This window comes from Vitis riparia, chromosome 17 (assembly GCF_004353265.1).
Source record: "Vitis riparia cultivar Riparia Gloire de Montpellier isolate 1030 chromosome 17, EGFV_Vit.rip_1.0, whole genome shotgun sequence".
Taxonomy (NCBI): Eukaryota; Viridiplantae; Streptophyta; class Magnoliopsida; order Vitales; family Vitaceae; genus Vitis; species Vitis riparia.
The window spans coordinates 13,258,948-13,279,571 of NC_048447.1; the positions used below are offsets into that span (position 1 = coordinate 13,258,948).

Below are 20,624 nucleotides of genomic sequence, written 5' to 3' on the forward strand. Positions count from 1 at the left end.
TTAAATATATTAAAAATATGTTTAAAATGTTTTAGGTTTCTAAACATATTTTTGTTTTAAAAAATCAAAAAACAATTTTCAAAAACTATTTTTTTAAAACAGTTACCAAACAAACCTCTAATTTCTATTTTTTAGTTTTCAAATGTGGTTTTTTTTTTTGTTTTAACGGATCAAAAATCATTTTGGAAAATAGTTACCAAAGGTAAAATAAATATACATGAACGGAGAAGTCATGGACATTTCAAAATGGGCCTAGGCTTTGCATCCGGGATTATTAAGAAACAAAGAGGCCTTCGTTTTGTTAGGTTAGTCCAACCGAGCAGCACGTCAGACTCGGACTCCCTCCTGTAGTATAGCCCAACCCACCTACAGTACCCATGCAGCTAGTGACCCAGGCCTAGTGAGTAAAAAGGGAACTAAATTCTTTCTTAAAAGTCTTTTTGAGTGATTATGATTAATTTATGTATATATTAGTTTTTAATGTAATTAAAAATTTTAAAATAAAAAAATTTAAATTAGAATTGAATGATTATGAAAAATTCTTGCACCCACCCACCTCTTCAAATTTTTTTGGGATGGGAATATGGATAGGTTTAAATGATGGGATGGGATTGGATGGAGTAACCCATCCAAACTTGCCCTTATCCTAATCTTACTTTATGATTTTTAATTATATAAATTGTTTAAATATTACGAGTGTAGAATGGATATGTAATGCGTATCGACATCAATTATAAAAATTAATTTAATTATTGAAAAATATCAATTAAAATAAGCCACGAAAATCAAGAAATGCCCACCCATACCTAAGCCACGCATCTGAGTCATCCACGTCACCAACGGTGGGTCCCTTGCCGAATGGCGGTCACGTGTGCAAGATGTCGTGCAGCTAAGCTCGATTGCGGTCGATCGCTTGGTCCCGTCCTAACCGCTTGATTGCTTCGTTACATTCACAGACACCAATCAGAGGGTTCAAAACTCAATATCGACTTTGATGTGTCAGCTTTCACCGCTGATTGCGAGTTCCAATGGGAGCAGAGTGGGTTACAGCACATCAGATCAGAACTCCGGAAAATAAGCATACGGATGACAAGTGGCAGCAACCCGAAAACTGCAAAATCCAGCTCAGCCCTCCATTGCAGTGAGCATAATTCGTGAGTTGGAATGCAGAAGAGAATTGAGAATTTAGGACGAATCTGTAAACCCTATATTGAGTACCGGCCGCCATGTATAGATTCGGAGTATGCAGAGAAATGAGGGGTAGAGTTCCCCAAATTGCTGCTTTGAATTGGTTAAGTTCTCTCAGTCTCTCAAGGTGTGTATTAAGTATTAACTCCTTTCTGGTCCCAAGCTCCATTGATTTTCAGTCATGGCGTGGGAAAATCTATGGATTTGTTTTGCTTTTGAATACCAATGCTTATTCAGGATGGCTGGGTTTCTGTTTGTTGTTTCTTTTTTTCCTTTTTTTTTTTTTTTTTTTCATGGTGATCTTAATTTATCAGTTTTTTTTTTTTTTGGGTTGATTTTGAGTCAATATAGTCTGATCAGTTATGTATTTATTTATTTTGGTGTTGTTTTACCATTTGTAAAAACATGTTGCCACTCCATTTGATTTTGAGTCAATATAGTCTGATCAGTGAAGATATTTTTGCCATTTTTGGAAATTATCAGTCGGGTGGAAAATATTTTTGTGGCAGATTTGAAGTGGGGCTTTGTTGAGTTGAATTGAGATGAGTGCCATGATTTAATTTATTGATTAGTTTTTGGTAGTTGCTCTGTTTAACTAATGGTTTGGGATTTGGGTGCCTTTCTAGTTTCTACTACTACTTGTTTTTGTATGATTAGGCATCTGTTATTTTCACCAATCCAGTTATAGTTGAACCTGTTCTGTTCTATCTTCCCTGTTCAGAGACATTGAACAGAAAGGTTTTTCCCTAAAATGGTCTTCCAGTAAATATTGTCCATCTTCTTTTTAGAAGGGTTACCCAATCAAATATTTATTGAGCATAAATATTGAAAAAGTGATTGAACTTGAGCCGTGGAATTTTATGGGTATGTTTGGTTCTGTTCTCTGAAACTACTTATTTACTCTCAAAATCAGAAGACACTTCTGAAAATGAAAAAAAAATGTTTCTAGAAAACAGTTAAAAAAAATAGGTTATTTTAAGAGAACAATAAATTGATGTCAATGATTGTTTTCAAGAATTGTTTTCAAAACTAAAAATGAAAATGTGCGGAACACGTGGAAAACCATAACTAAATTGATTCTCAATACTAGATAAACAGCTCTTCTACCAGGCCTTTTATCATCACTATTGGAAGTTACAGCCTGAGAGAAAAGAGTTTTCTGCCCTTACAACTTGAAGAGGTGATTTTTTTTTTTTTTAATAAGAGAAATATTATACTAATCTATTTTAATTTCTCCCTAAGAATTTTGTGAACATAAAAAAAAAAAGTGAAAGAGTGACTATTTTGCTATAATTATGATTTTCTTATTTTTCTTATATTAATGAAAAAATATTTTCCAATCACTTATAGGTTTACATCAATTAATGTTCGGGAGTTTCATTGTGAGGTGTGTGAACTTGCAAAGCTTCATCGTGTATCTTTTCCTATTAATAATTCAAAACAAAGTACTCCTTTGAGTTTAATCTATTATGATGTATGGGATCCTTCTTGTTTGGCAACTATTTCAGGTGCTTGTTGATTTGTTACATTTCTTGATGATTGTACATGAACAACTTGTGTCTCCTAAAAACAAAATCTAAGGTCAATTCTATATTTCCCATATTTCACAAAATGGTAGCCACTTGTTAATGCAAAAATTCATAACCTAAGATCAAATAATGGTCAAGAGTATTTTAATGAGAGGCTCATTAAATACCTTGATCTATCATTCCTCTTGGGTTGATACCCCTCAACAAAATGAGGTGGCAGAAAGGAACATTAGACATTTGTTAGAAATGGCTAGATTTCTCATTTTTCAAATGAATATATTAAAAAGTTACTAGGGGGAAGCAGTACTCACTGCTACTTATCTTGTGAATTGTATGCCTACCGGGGTCTTGAATTCTAGATCCTCTATTGATAGTCTTTTTACAATATTTCCTCCTTTTTAGGGTATTGGGAATCTTCCCCCAAAAGCATTTGGGTGTGGCCTTTATTCATGTCCACAATCACTCACAGAGTAAAGTTGATCCAAGAGCAATTAAATGTTTGTTTCTTGGATATTCTTCCACTCAAAAAGGGTAGAAGTGCTATCACCCTCCATATAGAAAGTTATTTACCTCAATGGATGTCATTTTTTTTATGCATTGATATTATCATATTCAGAGGGAGAATTCTATGGAATTCTATGGAAGATGGGATGTCACAGTTATACTTGAATTCCACCTTATCTTTTTCTGATTTTGAGTCTCCTTTAGCCTTTCCTATGACTTCAACTTTCCTATGTCTAATCTGTCCCCTAATATGTTACACTCTCAGCCTTCTAATGAGCTTGACCAGGAAAATCAAGTTGAAACTCTTCTTTAGCTATCTGAAAAGCTTAACCAGGAAAATAAAACTGAAACTGTTTTTCAGCAATCTGAAACTTATGGATGACCGAAGAGGCTAAGGTTTCTGAGTCTATACAAGGAAGAAAAAGTCCATTGTTCCTCTGCAAGGCTAATCATCTGAACCTATGGTAGGTATGGCAAATATAGCTACAACCCCTATTTCAGATATGTTCCTGTTTTATTTGAAGACCTTGATATTCCTATTGCTCTTAGGAAACCACTAGAGAGTGTACCCAACACCCTTCTTCTAATTTTGTATCATTTCATTGTTTGTCTCCTACATACAAAGCTTTTTTTTGTGTAATCTTACTACTATTGAGATTCCAAAGAACGTTTATCAGCCTCTTGGGAATAAAAACTAGAGATGCCACGAATGAAGAAATGCATGCTTTAATGAAGAATGGAACTTGAGAGATGATAGACCTTCCTAAAGGGAAAAACCCTGTGGGTGTATACCTTAAAATGTAATGCTAATGGTAGCCTAGAGAGATACAAAGCAAGGCTTGTGGCTAAACGGTATACACAACCATTTGGAATTGATTTTCAAGAAACCTTTGCACCTGTGGCCAAAATGAATACTATTCAGATCTTGTTGTCTTTAGCAGCTAACTTGGATTGACCCTTGCAACAATTTGATGCGAAGAATGCATTTCTTCACGGTGAACTTGAGGAAGAGGTGTACACGAATAAAGCACCTGGTTTTGAAAAAATATCTTTTGAAAATAGAGTATATAAGTTGATGAAAGCTCTTTATGGATAGAAGTAGTTTCCTAGGGCTTGGTTCAGGTGGTTCAATAAGTCTATATGTTAAAAAGGGGATATCACCAAAGCCAAGAAGACCACACTTTATTTATCAAACATTCCACAAATAGGAAGGTAATTGCTCTTATTGTTTATGTAGATGATATTATCCTTAATGATAGTGATTTGGTGGAAATGAGCAACTTGAAGTCTTATGCTCAAGAGTTTGAAATTAAAGACCTAGGGAAGTTGAAGTATTTTCTAAGCATTGAAGTAGCATTGGCAAAGGGTGGGATTGTTATTTCTCAACAGAAGTACATTGGGGATCTCCAAAAGGAAACTGGATTATTGGGATGCAAACCTGTCAAGACATTGATTGAGCGAAATAACAAACTTGGGGGCTCTAAAGAAGAACTAATGGTTGCTCGAGGTGCCTATCAAAGACTAGAGGGGAAGTTGTTTTACCTTTTTTTTTTATAGGTAAGGGGAAATTGTTTTACTTATCACACACAAGACCTAACATTGCCTATGCCATAGGTGTTGTGAGTCAGTTCATGCAAAATCCTTACAAATCTCACTTAGAGGTAGTATACTGCATCATTCGTTGCTTAAAAGGAACATTTGGTGTGAGAATTTTGTTTCGAAAATAAGGAAAATATCTCTAGAAGCTTGTGCCAATGCAAATTGGGCTAGATCCATTGTGGACTGGACATATACCACAGGATATTGTACAATTTTGCAATGCCAGATGTAGCAAGATGAAGTGCACAGCCAGAATTTCAAGCTATGGCACTTGGAATTTGTGAGCTATTATGAATTAGAATTTCCTATGTGGCTTGAAGATTAATGTCAAGAGTCCTATGAAACTATACTGTGATAACAAGGTAACAATAAGTATGACTCACAATCTTGTCCAACATGACCACAAACATGTAGGAATCGATAGACATTTTATCAAGGAAAAGCTAGATTCTAGATAATTTTGCACTTCTTATGTCACTTCCTCAAATTACTTGCCAGACATGCCAATCAAAGAGCTGGTGGGCTCTACATTTCATCAAATCCTAGACAAGCTGAGAATGCATAATATATTAGCACTAGTTTGAGGGGGAGGGTTGACAAATTTCAAGAAATCAAAGGAGATCCAGAATTGACTAATTGATTCTAAGATCTCCTAAAGTTTTAGAATCATGTTCATTCCTTTTTTAGAGTGTACAACTATTCATTTTTTATTTTTTATTTTTTGTTTGATAGGTAGTGTACAACTATTGTCTATAATGTACAAAACCAAGAAATGACTGCTTTATTTTTTTACTTTTCTAGAACCATAAGTCAACCTAGGTACTTATGTAGATCCAATAACTTGTAATCTTATCAAGGGAAGTAATACCAATTCAATTTCTCTGGCTTGTTTCAGAATTGAAGAATATTTTAGGGATAAGTAAGAAAAGATAAAGATAAAGAAAGAAAAATATAAAGTAATTTACTTTTACTTTTAATTGATTTCTAATTATTTATTTATTTTTTTTGTTTTTTTATTATATCCTATCCCTAAGAAGGATAGGAAGTTCTTATCAAAGATATCTATACTTTTATTTTATTTCTAATTAACTTTTTTTTTTTGCCTTTTATTATGCAATTCAATTTCTCTAGCTTGTTTCAGAATTGAAGAATATTTTAGGGATAAGTAAGAAAAGATAAAGATAAAGAAAGAAAAATAGAAAGTTTTTATTAAATTTACTTTTACTTTTAATTGATTTCTAATTATTATTTTTTTTTTTTGGCTTTTTATTATATCCTATCCCTAACAAGGATAGGGAGTTCTTATTAAAGATATCGGTACTTTTATTTTATTTCTAATCAACTTTTTTTTTTTTGCCTTTTATTATGCCAATTGATTTTTTTCCCTTTTATTATGTTGTATCCGTATATCCATATCTAAGTTTGGTGATTATCTTAAATTTTGGAGTTAAAACAATCCGATTCCTTGACATGCACCCACACCTGAGTCCCAAGCAACATAGTCTTGAACTGAACTATTGTGCGTGCATTTTGTGATGGATTTGTTAATTGGTACAGGAAAAATGTATGTGCTTTATTATAGCTCATTTTTATGGGACAAGTGATAACCTCATGCTATATGTGCTTAGCATATAGAATTTTTTATACTTTGTCTGATCTCTTCCAGCAGTCAATCTCTCTCTCTCTCTCTCTCTCTCTCTCTCTCTCTCTATATATATATATATATATATATATATGTATATATCTTTCCCTTTCATTCATTTATTTTGTGTGTGTGTGACAGATCTATTCATAGTTTACCTTTTGCAACCATAGAAGTTGAAGAGATATCAGGTTCTCAACCTGCTGAAGTACAAAATTTGGGTAGGTATGTGAACTTGAGTGGAATGTGTCCTGCATTTCAAGCAAGTAGCTAAATGGATATCAACTAAATGGAGTAAAACTAGAAAAGACATGCTATCTCCTGCTTGATTGCCAAGAAAGCAGAGGAAGTTAAACAAACACTTGGAAACTTCTAACAGATTGGGACTGGATGGCTGTTGACCTATAGGAAGTTGACATGGCATCTTGTAACTTGAAAATTACCTTGTTCTGTCATGTTCACTCTTTTACATGCATCACTGAATGAGTACATTGAGAAAACTTGGATTCATCTGGTTGGATCATACTTGATGTTTGACAGGTGAAACTCAATAACATTCTTTTGATTTAAAACAATGTGTAAAGGATGTTCATCATGCATTAGTTATTGGATGTAAAGTTGGGACATGTAGTCATTGTTTGATATTGCCCTACAATGATCAAATATTGATAAAATGGGATGTTTTACTTTTAGTGCAAGGCAAATGGACAGGATCTACTAGTGGGGAGACAATTGTGGATCCTTTAAATGGAGAACCATTCATCCAAGTTGCTGAGGTAGATGAAACAGGAATACAGGTATGATTTTGGAATATGTCTTATAATTCTGCATTCTTTTCCAATAGAGCTTGCCCTTTTCTGAGTGTAGAGTATATGTTTCAACTAATGAATGCACACCTTGGTTTGTATACTTAAGGCTGTAGATTTTCGTTGTGTTAAATAGTTAAAAATGTTTAGTAAATGTCAAAGTACATTAAAGATTTTGTGACTGTATGCAGCCATTTGTGGACAGCTTGTCCAAGTGCCCCAAACATGGTCTACATAATCCATTTAAAGCACCTGAAAGGTTGTACGCACGTCTTCTTCAATCTTACTCTAATTCTACTTGTCTTTGCTTACTTTTCTTTTTGACTTGTTGGTACTGGATTGTTACAGGTACATATTACTTGAGAATATCATTGTTACTGTTCAGTTGTGCAACTGTACTAGAAGATAAACATACTCATTGTGTCTCTCAGGTATCTCATGTTAGGAGACATATCCAACAAGGCAGGTCACATGCTTTCCCTGCCCAAGGTAGCATTTTCAAAGAAGGATGTTAGTTTGAATTAAGAGTTAAGCAATGTTGTTTGTCAGTCTGTCATAATCATTTATATCTGCAATAATTTGTATTTTGTATGACTTTCAGGTTTCCGATTTCTTCACTAGGTTAATACAAAGAGTTGCTCCAAAGAGTTATCAACAGGCTCTTGGTGAAGTTTATGTTACGCAAAAATTTCTGGAGAATTTTTCTGGTGATCAGGTATATGATGATAATTTAGCAAACAAAACCATTTTTCTGTCAGTTGAAAAAGAGGACAAAAAAGGAAAAGAAAAGTCTGTGAAATTGCATAATTGATGTTAAAAGGCCTCTAAGTGATAATCTTATCCATTTTACGACAAATTTCTGTGTTTATGCCTGTTAATATCATCAGTTTACCTGTTCTTCATCATCTTGTTTTTTGTTTTACTTTTTAAATTTTTTATTTGTAATTTTCTTGTTTTTCCTAATTTCTTTGACTCCTTTTATCTTGGAAGAATCTACTCTAAACCTCGATAAAGTTGAAAACTTTTATAATCAAATGGGCATTTTTCAGCTCATAACCTATGGTCTCTTGAATTAGTGTGCTAGGGTTAACTGCATTTTATCTTTTCTCATTTCTCCCTTTCACTGTATCTGGCAGGTTCGTTTCCTGGCGAGGTCTTTTGCAGTGCCAGGAAATCATCTTGGGCAGCAAAGTCATGGTTTTCGTTGGCCTTATGGTCCGGTAAGGCACTCTCTTTGAACATACATCAATCAATTTGGTAGAAACTATGTTGCAAGATTTCTGAAGTTGGTTTTCAGTGATTATTGAAACCATGAAGTGATCGAGAGATTTTTATGAAGGGGAAAATTAAGCAACTTTATGGATGTACAGGAGCTTGTTTATATTTCCACTAGGAATTGTTAAATATAGAGCCTTTTTATTATTGACTTTATACGACTCAAGTTAGCAAAAAAAGTTGTATTCCAAAATGAAGTTTATTGCATACAAAAACATGGTGGTTAAGAATTTCTATTGTATATTGAAGGGCTTCCTTTGTTTTCTTATAACTATTGACTGAACAACAAAATGTCCTATGAGAATAATTCTCAATATGTAAATTGTAGGTCCCAATTGAAAGAAAATGTCACTTTTTGGGTCTTTCTCTCTCTCTCCCCCCCTCCCCCCCTCCCCCCCAACCCCTCTTCCTCCCCCCTTTTTGTCCTTGTTGAAACTAGAACCTGGAACCTCTCATATCACACCTTAACCCATTGCCACTTGAACTAGTCCTCAAGGACCTATATATATATATATATTTGTGCATCAATATGTTAAAAAATTTTGTTCATTGCAAAAGTAGACAGCCACTCAATTTATATGTTTCAATTTTCACTTTTGAGAAATCATTGGTGCAGGTGGCAATTATTACACCCTTTAATTTCCCTTTGGAGATTCCTGTCCTTCAGTTGATGGGAGCCCTTTACATGGGCAACAAACCCATTCTTAAGGTTGATAGCAAGGTATGCTCTCAGAAATGTATTTAGGCTGTCTCGATTTGATAGTAGGAGATTCTAGTTCTTTGTCATCATATTAATTATTTATTGGAACACTATTTCAGTTTTATTATTACTATATTTATTTGGTTGGGTTGGGATGGAGGAAAATATTCAGATGTTTGTGGAAGTGGTAAAGAGGAATGATGTACTTGGTCCGCGGATAGATCAACAGATAGGTCTTTACTCGGTTTTGTAGTTTAAAAAATGCAACAGCTAATGTCAAATTGTCGGCTTCCTTCTTCCTTTTCTTTTCCTTTTTAAAATTTTTTATGGTATTCCTGCAGGTATTAGCCACCCTTACTAAGACTCTATTTCTATTTTTTTCCATTAGACATTCTTATTAAAATATTTTATATGCAGATTATCATATATACTAACTATTTTTTTTTTTCTCAGGTGAGTATTGTTATGGAGCAGATGATTCGATTGCTTCATCATTGTGGGTTGCCTATGGAGGATCTTGACTTTATAAATTCTGATGGAAAGACAATGAACAAGCTATTATTGGAGGTTCGTTCTCAAGAACATCCTGTAATCACTAATTGTGCATCAACTAAGGAGGGATCTCAACTTTAATCCTTCTATTCATCTCTTTCTTTGATTAACTTTAAATGAATGTCTTCAAGATTGTGTTCAATTTTAATGTTCAAAATTAAAATTGCAGGTTTTATATCTCTTAGAATTAATTATAAGTTTATGATAATAGTGTGGAATTGCCAGTCTTCAGAATGTTTCATCACTTTTTTATTTATTCTTGTCACTTCTGGTTTTTAAATCTATTTTACTATTTGGGTCTTCATCTCCTAGGGACTTATGGTTGTGCAAATTTGAGCCTTTTTTTTCTGATGCTCAGTTTTCAATTGAGTTTCTAAGCCTCTTTCACTTTGGCTTTCCTAAGATGGACCCTAACTTAAGCTCTTAACAAATTGTCAGTTTGGCTTTTGAGAACAGTTGACTGTGGTCTTTCCCCTTGGGGCAAAAAGCATGTCATATGTGCTTGAGCTTCTGGGAGTGGAGTTAACAGTTTGATCTTTGAGCTGTTGTACATCAACCTAAAAAGTGATGCACTAGTCTTCCAATGAACAGAGAAGGTTCTCACATGTCACAAAGTCATCTGACAGCCCAGTTCATGTCTTAATCGTAACATTGTGTTTTTTACCATCTGTCTTAAATTTTCACACTCGATCATGCTTTTCTAGAGTATTTCAAAAAGCAACAAAAGCAATATGTATACAAGTTTTTTGTTCTGTGAGTGTGTGTGTTGCCTGTTTGAAACAAAAATACAAAGCTTGTTTGGGGAAAATATGCTAAAATGATAAAGAAGCATGCTTTGGCATGGTATTGATGTGTCTGTGACAATGGTGGCTGTGGATTGGTGCTAGATGCAGTAGCACTGCTCGTACTGGTAGAAATTACTGTGGGTGTTTTGGAGTGGTGATGGTGGTTTGGATTGTGGTATTCACATGAGTGAAAGATGAAAATGAATTCTATTGTAGTCTTTTTGACCTGTGGGATTACTTTTACAGGCAAACCCACGAATGACACTCTTTACTGGTAGTTCCAGAGTGGCAGATAAGTTAGCTGTTGACCTAAAGGGTCGGATTAAATTGGAAGATGCAGGATTTGACTGGAAAATTCTGGGACCAGATGTTCAAGAGGTTTCTTAAATACAATTTATGACTCTAGTTCATGCAGTTTCCCATCCATATATTCTCACATTCTAACTGTAAATCCCTTGTTGAGTCATACCCATTTTGTTCTTGAATGACAGGTGGACTATGTTGCATGGGTCTGTGATCAAGATGCATATGCATGCAGTGGACAAAAGTGCTCTGCACAGTCAATAGTATTCATGCATGAGGTTAGCTGCTTCACTCTGACAACTCTGTAGGTTTTGCATTTGTTTATTTGGAAGATTATGGTTGTAGGCTGAAGTAATTGTTCTCTCGGTATTTCTCTCTAGCAATTGCAAATAGAGTTTGTCATTATAAAGAATATGAAGTATTGGAAATTCTAGTCTCGAGTGGTTATTATCCAAATTCTTTCTTTTCTTTTAATTATATCATATTCTTATGCAGAACTGGTTTAAAAGTTCACTTATTTCCAGAATGAAAGATCTTGCTGCAAGAAGGAAGTTAGAAGATCTAACTATTGGACCTGTTCTGAGCGTAAGCATGGTGTCTTTTTTCTCATTATTCTATTATCGCTCAAATAAGCTTGCTCAGCTGATTGTTGTTGCACCTGATCTGGCTGATATTTTTTTTTATTACCATCTGACTGGTAAGTTGCACCATGCTGTTAACAATTTGGAAGGTAAGAAAATGTAAAGAAAAATAGTCAAGAAAAGCAAGTATGATAGAATTGCATCATCTAATTGGATAGAACCTTTTTTCAGATATGTTAGATGAGACCTGTCAGCTGGCTACCAATTTGCATGCATATTATGCATAGCTAACAGTGCTCCTGGGACATGTTCAATTCTGGTTCTTACTGATTGGCTGGCCATAAGCATACTCCTGGAATTGAATCTTCCAAATAGATCAAACTTCTTTTTAAAGATATGTTAGGTGGAACCTGCCAAATGGCTACCACTCCAGATCCGTAGGCTGTGGCTAACAATGCTTCTGGGACAATGTATACAACTTGGATCTTACTGATTAACTAGACTGATTGATAGGGACTGGCCTCTCCAGTGGGTCAGGCCAATCATGGTTAAATTAAACCAAGAAGCCAGCCAACTTGGTGTGACTGGACTTGCCTGGGGGTTTAGAACTAAGCCTGAATGAAACATGCATCTTAAGAATTAATTCTTACTTTACAATATGTTGGTGAATTCATACATTTCAACTTGGTTGACCTGCTGATGTTTAAAATTTGACTAGCTGCTCTTCTTTGTTTCCATGGCTGGGTTTGATTTTAAAAAATTGTTTGAGTCTCAAGATGTACCTGATGTTTGACCTCTGCATTTGCATTCTGTTAGGTGGAAAAAAAAGAGTGGACCATGCGGCAATTAGTAGGAATTTGTGTTATCTGTGGAAACGAGTATAAAATTTCCTGCACTTGTGCTGAAAGGTGTATTCACTTTGAGGGTTGTGAAGACATTGAATGCATCATTAGATTGTTTGCCTGGAAATTAGGAATATGGTTTGGCTCACAGCCAAGAAATACTGTTTTGCATTGAGTGATGTGCAAGTGAGCCATACATTACCTTGTTATTTATCTTCTCAACAACTTTTTAGCAAGAATGGCATGCTAGTGGTTAGCCAACAATGTTGTTAACAAGCAGGATATATGGCATCATTGGGATTTGCCCAGGGCTCTATTCTGTTTGTCTGATCTTTGTAATTGCCCTTACCAATTTTCTCCCTACACCCTGCAAACTCTATTTGGATCTGTTTGTATGGCAAAGTCACAGCCAATATCCCTTTTGAAATCCTATTGATATTTTTTTTAATATGTTAATTTGTGTTTTCTTTTATTGCAGTTCACAACTGAAGCAATGCTAGAACATATGAATAAGTTGCTTCAGATACCAGGATCGGAGCTACTATTTGGTGGCAAGGCTTTAGAAAATCATTCTATCCCTCCAATTTATGGTGCTCTAAAACCAACAGCCATTTATATTCCGCTTGAAGAAATGCTGAAGGATGGCAATTATGAGCTTGTTACAAGAGAGATTTTTGGACCATTCCAGGTAATTAAGAGGGAACACTGCACCAAACTTGATCACATTTCAAATTTTGTTTGCTCATGAGGACATAAAAAGGTACTTGGTAAACTAAACCTTTAACCTTGGTTCTTTAAAATTTAGTTATAAAAACTGTTGAGCTGGTTGGAACTTGAAAGCATCCTCCTAATGGTGCTTCAACAGCTTTCCTTTTTTATTGGTTTAAATTGGCTTGGGTTGGAAAGCATCAATCCACCACTAAATCTGGTTTAGACTTGGGCAAATGTGTTGAGCAACCCATCTGAACCTGAACCCAGTGTGGCCTATGATAGTAACAAGTAACAATAGCAACATAAAAACAACTATTTTATTGCATGAACTTCTTCTTCCAAGGTGATTTTTTTAATCATCAAAATCTAAGAAATATCTTGACTTGAGGATTTCTAAAATGATCTTTTTAAGTTATGTTTGGTTTTGGGAAAGTACTAAGGAAACGGGATTTAGTTTACCATGAAAAATATGAAAGAAAATAAAAAGTAATTAAAATTAGTTGAAATAAATTAAAACTTATATATTTTTAAATTATGCAATTTTTATATAGAAGTAAAAAATAAGTGAAATGAGTTTGAAGAAAATATCAAAATAAAATATTAACTTTAATCTATTTTTTATTTTCCTTTATTTTTTTCTTTCCATCTATTTTTTTTCTCTTTTTTCTTTCCCTTGCATTTTCCCTTGAATTTTCCAGAAACCAAACATAACCTTATTGTTCTAAGCACATATTTACATACTGTGAAGCAACAACGCATGTTTCATATTGTTGTAGTGCCAGATGCCAAAAATTCTTGGCGAACTGGGCCAAATGGAAAGTTGTAGAAACTGAGAATCTAGCTTTGTTTGTGTGACTGTATGCACACTTGCATGATACACTTACCTTTATTTTATTGGATTTTTCCCAAAGGTATTACTGACTATGTCTTTGCCCTTAGGTTGTAACTGACTATAAAGACAATCAGCTACCCAGGGTGTTGGAAGCACTTGAGAGGATGCATGCACATTTAACTGCCGCGGTGGTTTCTAATGATTCCCTGTTTTTGCAGGCAAGACTCCATCACCATTCTTTTTTCATTTTCAGTCAAATTTTGGATTGTGTACTGCATCCTGACCATCAGCTTGCCATAAAGTGAAGTGATCTTACCTTTACATATAAAAAAACTACTCAGACAAAGTCAATCCAACCGTGGTGACAAGATGCTTTGGTTATTGAACCTTTCAGTTATGGCTGTTTGGGCTCAGAACCTGTTAATCTGGTTCCCACAAGCTTTGACTATTGCTTTTATACCATGGGCATATAAATAATCAACTTCAGAATGGGGAAGTTTAGCCTTACACATGCATGTCCTAAGAGACAACAGGAGGCATATCTCAGATGCTGTTCTTCCCACCATTTGCTTAAAGTTTTTAGCTCATCTAAAACTGGGTTGGGTTTAGATTAACTTAGGTCAGTTCCATTCATAAACAGATTTAATTTAAGTAGGTTCCTTAGTCCTGATGATTCTTCAGTGTTTCTCCTGTGTTTCTGTTTTTAAAGCCGAACCTTCTCTCCATCTTCTAGCTCAATGTTGTGAAGCATCAGTTGGCATATTTCCAAGCTATCAGTTTCCGTTGTAGGTTTAATGAAATAGATTGCTGTATTCAAATTGTTTCGAACTTATTTCTTGTAAAACCCGGTTGTAGGAAGTGATTGGGAAATCAGTGAACGGGACTACTTATGCTGGACTAAGGGCAAGAACAACAGGAGCTCCACAGAATCACTGGTATGTAGAAGATCCAACACTTCCTTTCTTGCCTGCTTCACAATGACATTGTCAAAAGTACATCAATATATGTGGAAAACAATGGTTTTGTGGCAGGTTTGGACCAGCAGGGGACCCAAGAGGGGCAGGAATTGGGACCCCAGAAGCAATAAAGCTTGTTTGGTCGTGTCATAGAGAAATCATATATGATATTGGTCCCCTGCCAAGTCACTGGGAAATTCCACCAGCTACGTGAAGATTGACAATTGACGTCAAGGGAAGGGAGCTATATGGCTAATCTCAAATATAAAATGCAAACATCTGGCATAGTGCGAGAGGACAATTTAATAATAGCATGTCGATGCTTGTCGTTTTCTGTGGTCTATCGGTATTAACAATTTTATGCAACCACTAAGTGATAAAAAGTAATGCAACCAAAAGATGATGTAAAATAAAGCAAGCAAAAGATGTGTTTACTTTCAACAGTGGCATCTGGATAATCACCAGCGGCATTTGTCTTTTCGGGGCGGCAAGAGACAAAACTTAGAATCAAGAAATCAACAGAACAAATTTAAAAGAATGGAATTGTATTGCACAGAAGCTTTCAAGGTTATCTGTGAAGTTTTCTACCGTCAACCTCTTTGAGATCCACAGACAAATTTTTTTCTTCATTTGCTTCCTTTTGTTTTTGATAACCAAAGCCTGTAGACTCTCCATGGTGGGCAAAGCCCTGGGGTCATGGGCCTCAGACCTTGGGACCAGTTCCCATGGGACCGAAACCTTGAGGTCTTGGGACCTCAGGGTACGGACTGCATCACATTAACCAGCACTAACTAATTTATTAGGAAATTCAACCAGTCATAGGAATTGAACCCGATCCAGAGCAACATGGAGGCAACCTCACGTTTCCAGAATCCAATTCAGCGAAGTGACTATTAACAACAAAGTATGAAATGAATAGTTCATGTGCTGGCGCTTGCCTAGTGTATTGCTCTGTTACTCCAAAATGAAATCCCATTATGGGACCAAAACAGGGGTGTTGAAAAAAGCAATTAAACAACCAAACTCCCATCTCAAACCAGGACAAGAGAGATTGATATGCAAACTTCTATTAACGACAAGGGCCAGCAACAAAAGAACAAGGTAATAATCTACGTAAAAGAACCATAAAGATGACAAGCTCCCTACAATCTATTTTGGATGTCACTTTTCGCTTTAGTTGGGCATCTACACTAGAGCCTATGCGAGGGTAAAGTTCCATCACAACAGAAAAGACCGCAGCCATTTACAAGGTGCCTGGGAAGGCAAGTAAAGTCAATTCTCCACAAACTGTGGGCCTCTATACATTGCTCCAACCACGACAAAGCTCTCGGGTTTCTCCATTTCTTTAAGCCACCCACATCCTTCCATCTCCTCTGCTTGTAATGATCCCGTATCTCCTGAACAGTGACACGCATCATCAGACAAAAAAAAAACCATCTGGGTTGGCCAAGACTGATAAAATATATTATTTCTAAGAAAAAATGCAACTCCGTCCCAACCCCCATCCCAACTTTGCAGCTATGTCACCCCACTTGCTATATATAATATATGTAAATAGGGGGAGCAGGTCAAGTAAAAAAAGGGGGCATCACATGGGATTCTTATAGATTGTCGTAATTGATGCCAACCAAAAGTAGGCATTTGACAAGTGTGATTGAGATCATTGATGCCAGCACAGATGGGCGCCCAACAAAGAAGCTCCATCATAAAAATAAAAAATAAAAAATAAACTAACTTAAAGTTCTACCACCACTTCCTACATTACATTGATCAATAATGGCGTACCTGAAAATGTGGCATAAGGAAAATCATTGTAGTATGTACAGTGGCGGCCTTCATCATCGGAGTAGGGTGGACCCAGCACATCTAACATGGCACATGGAGTCAATGCTGTGAAGCAGTGCATGTTGCCTCCTGCATTTGGATAGAGAACTGAGGTTTTGCAAGGTGCAGTCAGATCAGAGTCAGCATGAACCTTGGCTAACCGGGGTTCATGCTGGAGTGCTGCCACTGCCGACAACAACATTGTCATTTTTGCATCAAGAGGAATAAATGACATAGAAATTGGCCATTCATTGGGTCCATGCATTAATGGAAAAGAAGGGGAGCACTTACAGTCCTCATGGTGTGTATTCTGGTTCTTGCTGTACGGAACATCGGCCACCCAATCATATGATTTGATGTGCATCGACCCAAAGAGGAGCTTACTGAAAACAGTCATGCCTGGATGATTATGAAGGGGAATAACACCAGATGGCGGCAAGCAGAAGATCCCAATCTACAAAGTGAAATTTGTAAGAGGCCAAAAATAATTCAATTTACCAGGATCCAGAAAACAACATTAGAGAGGGTTTGGGAGGGGGGAAGGGTTGTGCTTATAATGTATATGAGAGAGACAGCAAAGGGGTACCGAGAATTTATCACATTCATAGATATGTAGGTATGTCACTAGAGGAGGAACTTCGTCGGATCCAGTTGCCCTGAAATATGGCATGTCTGCTGACAGGCCGACATTCTCCGGTTTCAGGTTATCTACAGAAAGAAAATTTGTGCACACATGTCAGCATGAAGGAGATTACAAAATCACTAACGTGAATTCTATAATAAAACAAGGATATCGTTCCAATAGCCAGTATAGCAAACAAGCTATAAATCCCTTGAACTGAAGGAGGATCAATGCAGTGCATTTACAAGCAGGATAAAGAACCAAAAAGAAAAAAAACATTGACAAATGTTAGTTAATGAATCTACTTTCTTTTTAGATATCTATGAAAATGAAATTACAATAATCTGATCTTATCTTGTTATAACACACTGGATTATAGGTTTTCTTCAACTTTATGCTCTTAAATTTGGTAGCAGAAGGAACTTGCAAAAAGGGCTTTCTGAAGAAAACAGAACCTTACTGGTATCCGCTGTGTTACCCATCATACAAAACAGGAAATGATCAGAGAAGAAAGAGCTACATACTAAACCAAAACTGTACTTCCAAACACACACATGCAGAGGTAAGCAGGTGAAAAGATAGAAACAGAAGGTTAGTTAATATAAGCACTTAATATGAAAATCGAGCTATAGATTCTGTTCAAAACATTGAAGTAAACTGCATTTTTATTGCAGTTTAATAGTGATTTTGCTCTAATTCTTTCACAGATGCCCCAACAATCCTAACTTCATGATTTCATCTGCATAAATGCATGCACAATTGACTAAAATGTTATCCCAAATTCAACGTGACTACTAAAATCAAACTAAGACGCGACTAAGGAAAGCTTACTATAAAAATATGGGTACACTTATTGTGATTGCTTCAGAGGTTCGGTTTGTCACGGGACAGCTTCAAACTAAAACCTTGAGGAGAGGACCTGCACTGGTTTATGGCGCCCTTTATGTTTCATCCATTATTTTGAGATACAAAATATTTGTTGGTTGTTACATCAATCATGCTGATTAGAAAATCTACAATCTCTCATGGCACCATGAGTTGCACGAGGTTCCTGCACCCTGAGCAGAAGGTTTTTTTTTTTTTTTTTCCTTTTGTTTTTCCCCCCATAAATAAAATATACAGTAGACAAAGGAAAAGATTCCCAAGAAGGATCATGGAAATATCTGAAAGCCTTTAATGATTCGGTTGCACTGGTTTTCCACCCATCTACAGATCTTAATACTTTTAGAGATTCTCTTTTTCATATTACTTGTCTGGCCACCATTTCTCCAACAAAAAACTTGATGGCTATCAACCATACATTCAATTCTTAATATAACCATGATAAGTCTTTATTTTCAGTCCAGTAGAACTAAAATTTAAACATGGGGGAACCAAAGAAAAAGCATGACTTTGCAGGGAAGTTGATAAAAAGTCCTACAATATATCTTCCCCCGTTCCAGAAATCATTTGCAAAAGCCAAATGGTCATAAAAAGGAAGCAGAATTCAATTATATATTCAGTAAATCCAGTCCAAGTAGAGAACTGATAGCAGAAATTTTGTAATTCAGAACCAGCACTTGAGCAAGAAACCCATCAAACGCTTTCATGAATTTACGTGATAAAAGAGCTCCAAACACAGCAAAAATTCGAACTTGAGAGAGACCCGGAAGCAGAAACCGACAATTCAAAACTTTAACGGCAGAATCGCATATATACCAAGGAAATCCAATCATCAAATAACATTTTTTTCATTCATTCTCACATAGAACACCTAAAACAATGTCAATTATTCAAACCTGCAACTAAAAATGTAACATCAAATCTTCAAACGATCAAAATATGACATAAGAATCACAGACAAAACCATGATCATTACGTACCCAGAACTGATTTCAGCCGCTCGATATCCTTCGGGGGCGGAACAAAGCCAGCCTTTCCATCAGCAAACACTTCGCTGCAGGTCTCATACAGATTCTGAACTGGACTCAGCATTAGTTTCCGGCTTCTTCTGTTCATAGACCCCTTTCTTCTCTTCTGCCTCGCCAGCTCAATCGTCATACAAAAGTACACCAAGCCCAGATGGACGCTGCAGAAACCCCTCCAAAAAAAAAAAGAACAAAGAACCAAGCAATGGGTTCCTGAAAAAAATGTCCGGGTATGGAGGAATTAGCTGGCGCTTGTATCACAGAAATGGAGGGGACATATATAGCGTGGGGTAGACAGTGATACCTTGTGTCTTCCCTTTGTTTAGTTCCTTGTATAATTCTGGTGCTGTAGAGGAGATAAAAAGGAAGAAAAGAGAGAAAGAACATGTAGAGATTTGCTTCACTGTTGAAGGAATGAGAGAGAATGGAGTACAGGAAGATAGTAGAAATAGGCTCGGGGGGGTCGGGGTTTTTGGAGAGGTAAAAATTGTTGGTATGTGGGGAGTCAAAGGCCAAAACCAGGGGCCATGCAGAGGTTTCCAGTGGGCGGATTTTAATCCATTCCTACCACCTTTCAAAAAAGGCGTATGGAAGACCATTGACTTTTGCTGCATCAGCATGCATTTACTCCCACTCTTTAATACCAATGTACCATTCAGTCTTATTCATCATTCCTTAAAAAAAAACAAAAACTAGGAGAGAAAAACAGTGTATTTTGAAACTTGGAAAACAAGTTTGATGTTTTCTTTAATAGAAAATAATTTTTTACTACTTATTTTGAAAATGAAATATTTTTTATAATATATTTTAATTATTTTTAATATTATTATAAATAAATAATTATAAAAAAACTGACAAAAGTTACTTTTTAACAACTATTTTAACACACAAAAATTATATTAAAAGCATTCTAATTCTCGTTTAGTCTTGTGTTTTAAAGTATATAAAAAAAATATATTTTTAAAAACTATTTTTTTAAAACCCAACTAGTAGATAAAAATAAAAAAGTAATCAAACTTAAATATACAAATATAGTGGGTGTTTAATAAATTGATTTAATAATTTAAAGTAAATAATTTAATTTAGGTTATTAAATAAATTAAATATAATGGATAAAATAATTTAAAGATATAAATTAAAATAAAAAATAACTTTAAGTAATAAGTAAAAATAATTAACTTATTGTTTAAGTCCATATTTTCGTTTAACATTTTTATCAAATTTTCTCATTGTTACTTGATCTATTTTGTTCTAATTATAATTTATAAGAATAAATGTATTAATTTGATCCTTTATAATAAATTTTAAGTTGATTTTATCAAATAATTTTAAATTTTAAAATAATAATTAAGTATAAATTTTAAGTTAATCACTTAAATATAATTTAATTTAAAATCAACTTAATTTAGTAAGTATGAATTATTACTGAAATCCATTGAAATTTGTATAATGGTTATTTTAGCCAA

The 20,624-nt window shown here is 35.2% G+C and overlaps 2 protein-coding genes across 3 annotated transcripts; one reads left to right on the forward strand and one right to left on the reverse strand.

The window, feature by feature from the left end:
• The first annotated feature begins 994 nt into the window (after positions 1-994).
• On the forward strand, positions 995-15,343 carry LOC117904493 (probable aldehyde dehydrogenase). The gene is made up of 16 exons (XM_034817121.1): positions 995-1,315; positions 6,604-6,683; positions 7,156-7,259; positions 7,460-7,527; positions 7,700-7,757; positions 7,870-7,983; positions 8,405-8,488; positions 9,160-9,264; positions 9,697-9,810; positions 10,827-10,958; positions 11,072-11,161; positions 11,379-11,468; positions 12,785-12,994; positions 13,957-14,067; positions 14,705-14,784; positions 14,881-15,343. The coding sequence occupies exons 1-16, from the start codon at positions 1,227-1,229 to the stop codon at positions 15,017-15,019; spliced, it is 1,668 nt and encodes a 555-aa protein (XP_034673012.1). The 5' UTR covers positions 995-1,226; the 3' UTR covers positions 15,020-15,343.
• Positions 15,344-15,696: 353 nt separating this feature from the next.
• LOC117904494 (plant cysteine oxidase 2-like) lies at positions 15,697-19,609 on the reverse strand. Of its 2 annotated transcripts, XM_034817122.1 has the most exons (6): positions 19,463-19,609; positions 19,114-19,371; positions 17,216-17,337; positions 16,921-17,083; positions 16,591-16,815; positions 15,697-16,202 (listed from the first exon to the last, which is right to left on the reverse strand). In XM_034817122.1, exons 2-6 carry the CDS (start codon positions 19,289-19,291, stop codon positions 16,078-16,080), a joined length of 813 nt encoding a protein of 270 aa, XP_034673013.1. In that variant the 5' UTR covers positions 19,292-19,371; positions 19,463-19,609; the 3' UTR covers positions 15,697-16,077. The 2 variants fall into 2 exon arrangements, with proteins under 2 accessions (XP_034673013.1, XP_034673015.1); XM_034817124.1 differs by having other exon boundaries at positions 19,114-19,609.
• Between the last annotated feature and the right edge of the window lie 1,015 nt (positions 19,610-20,624).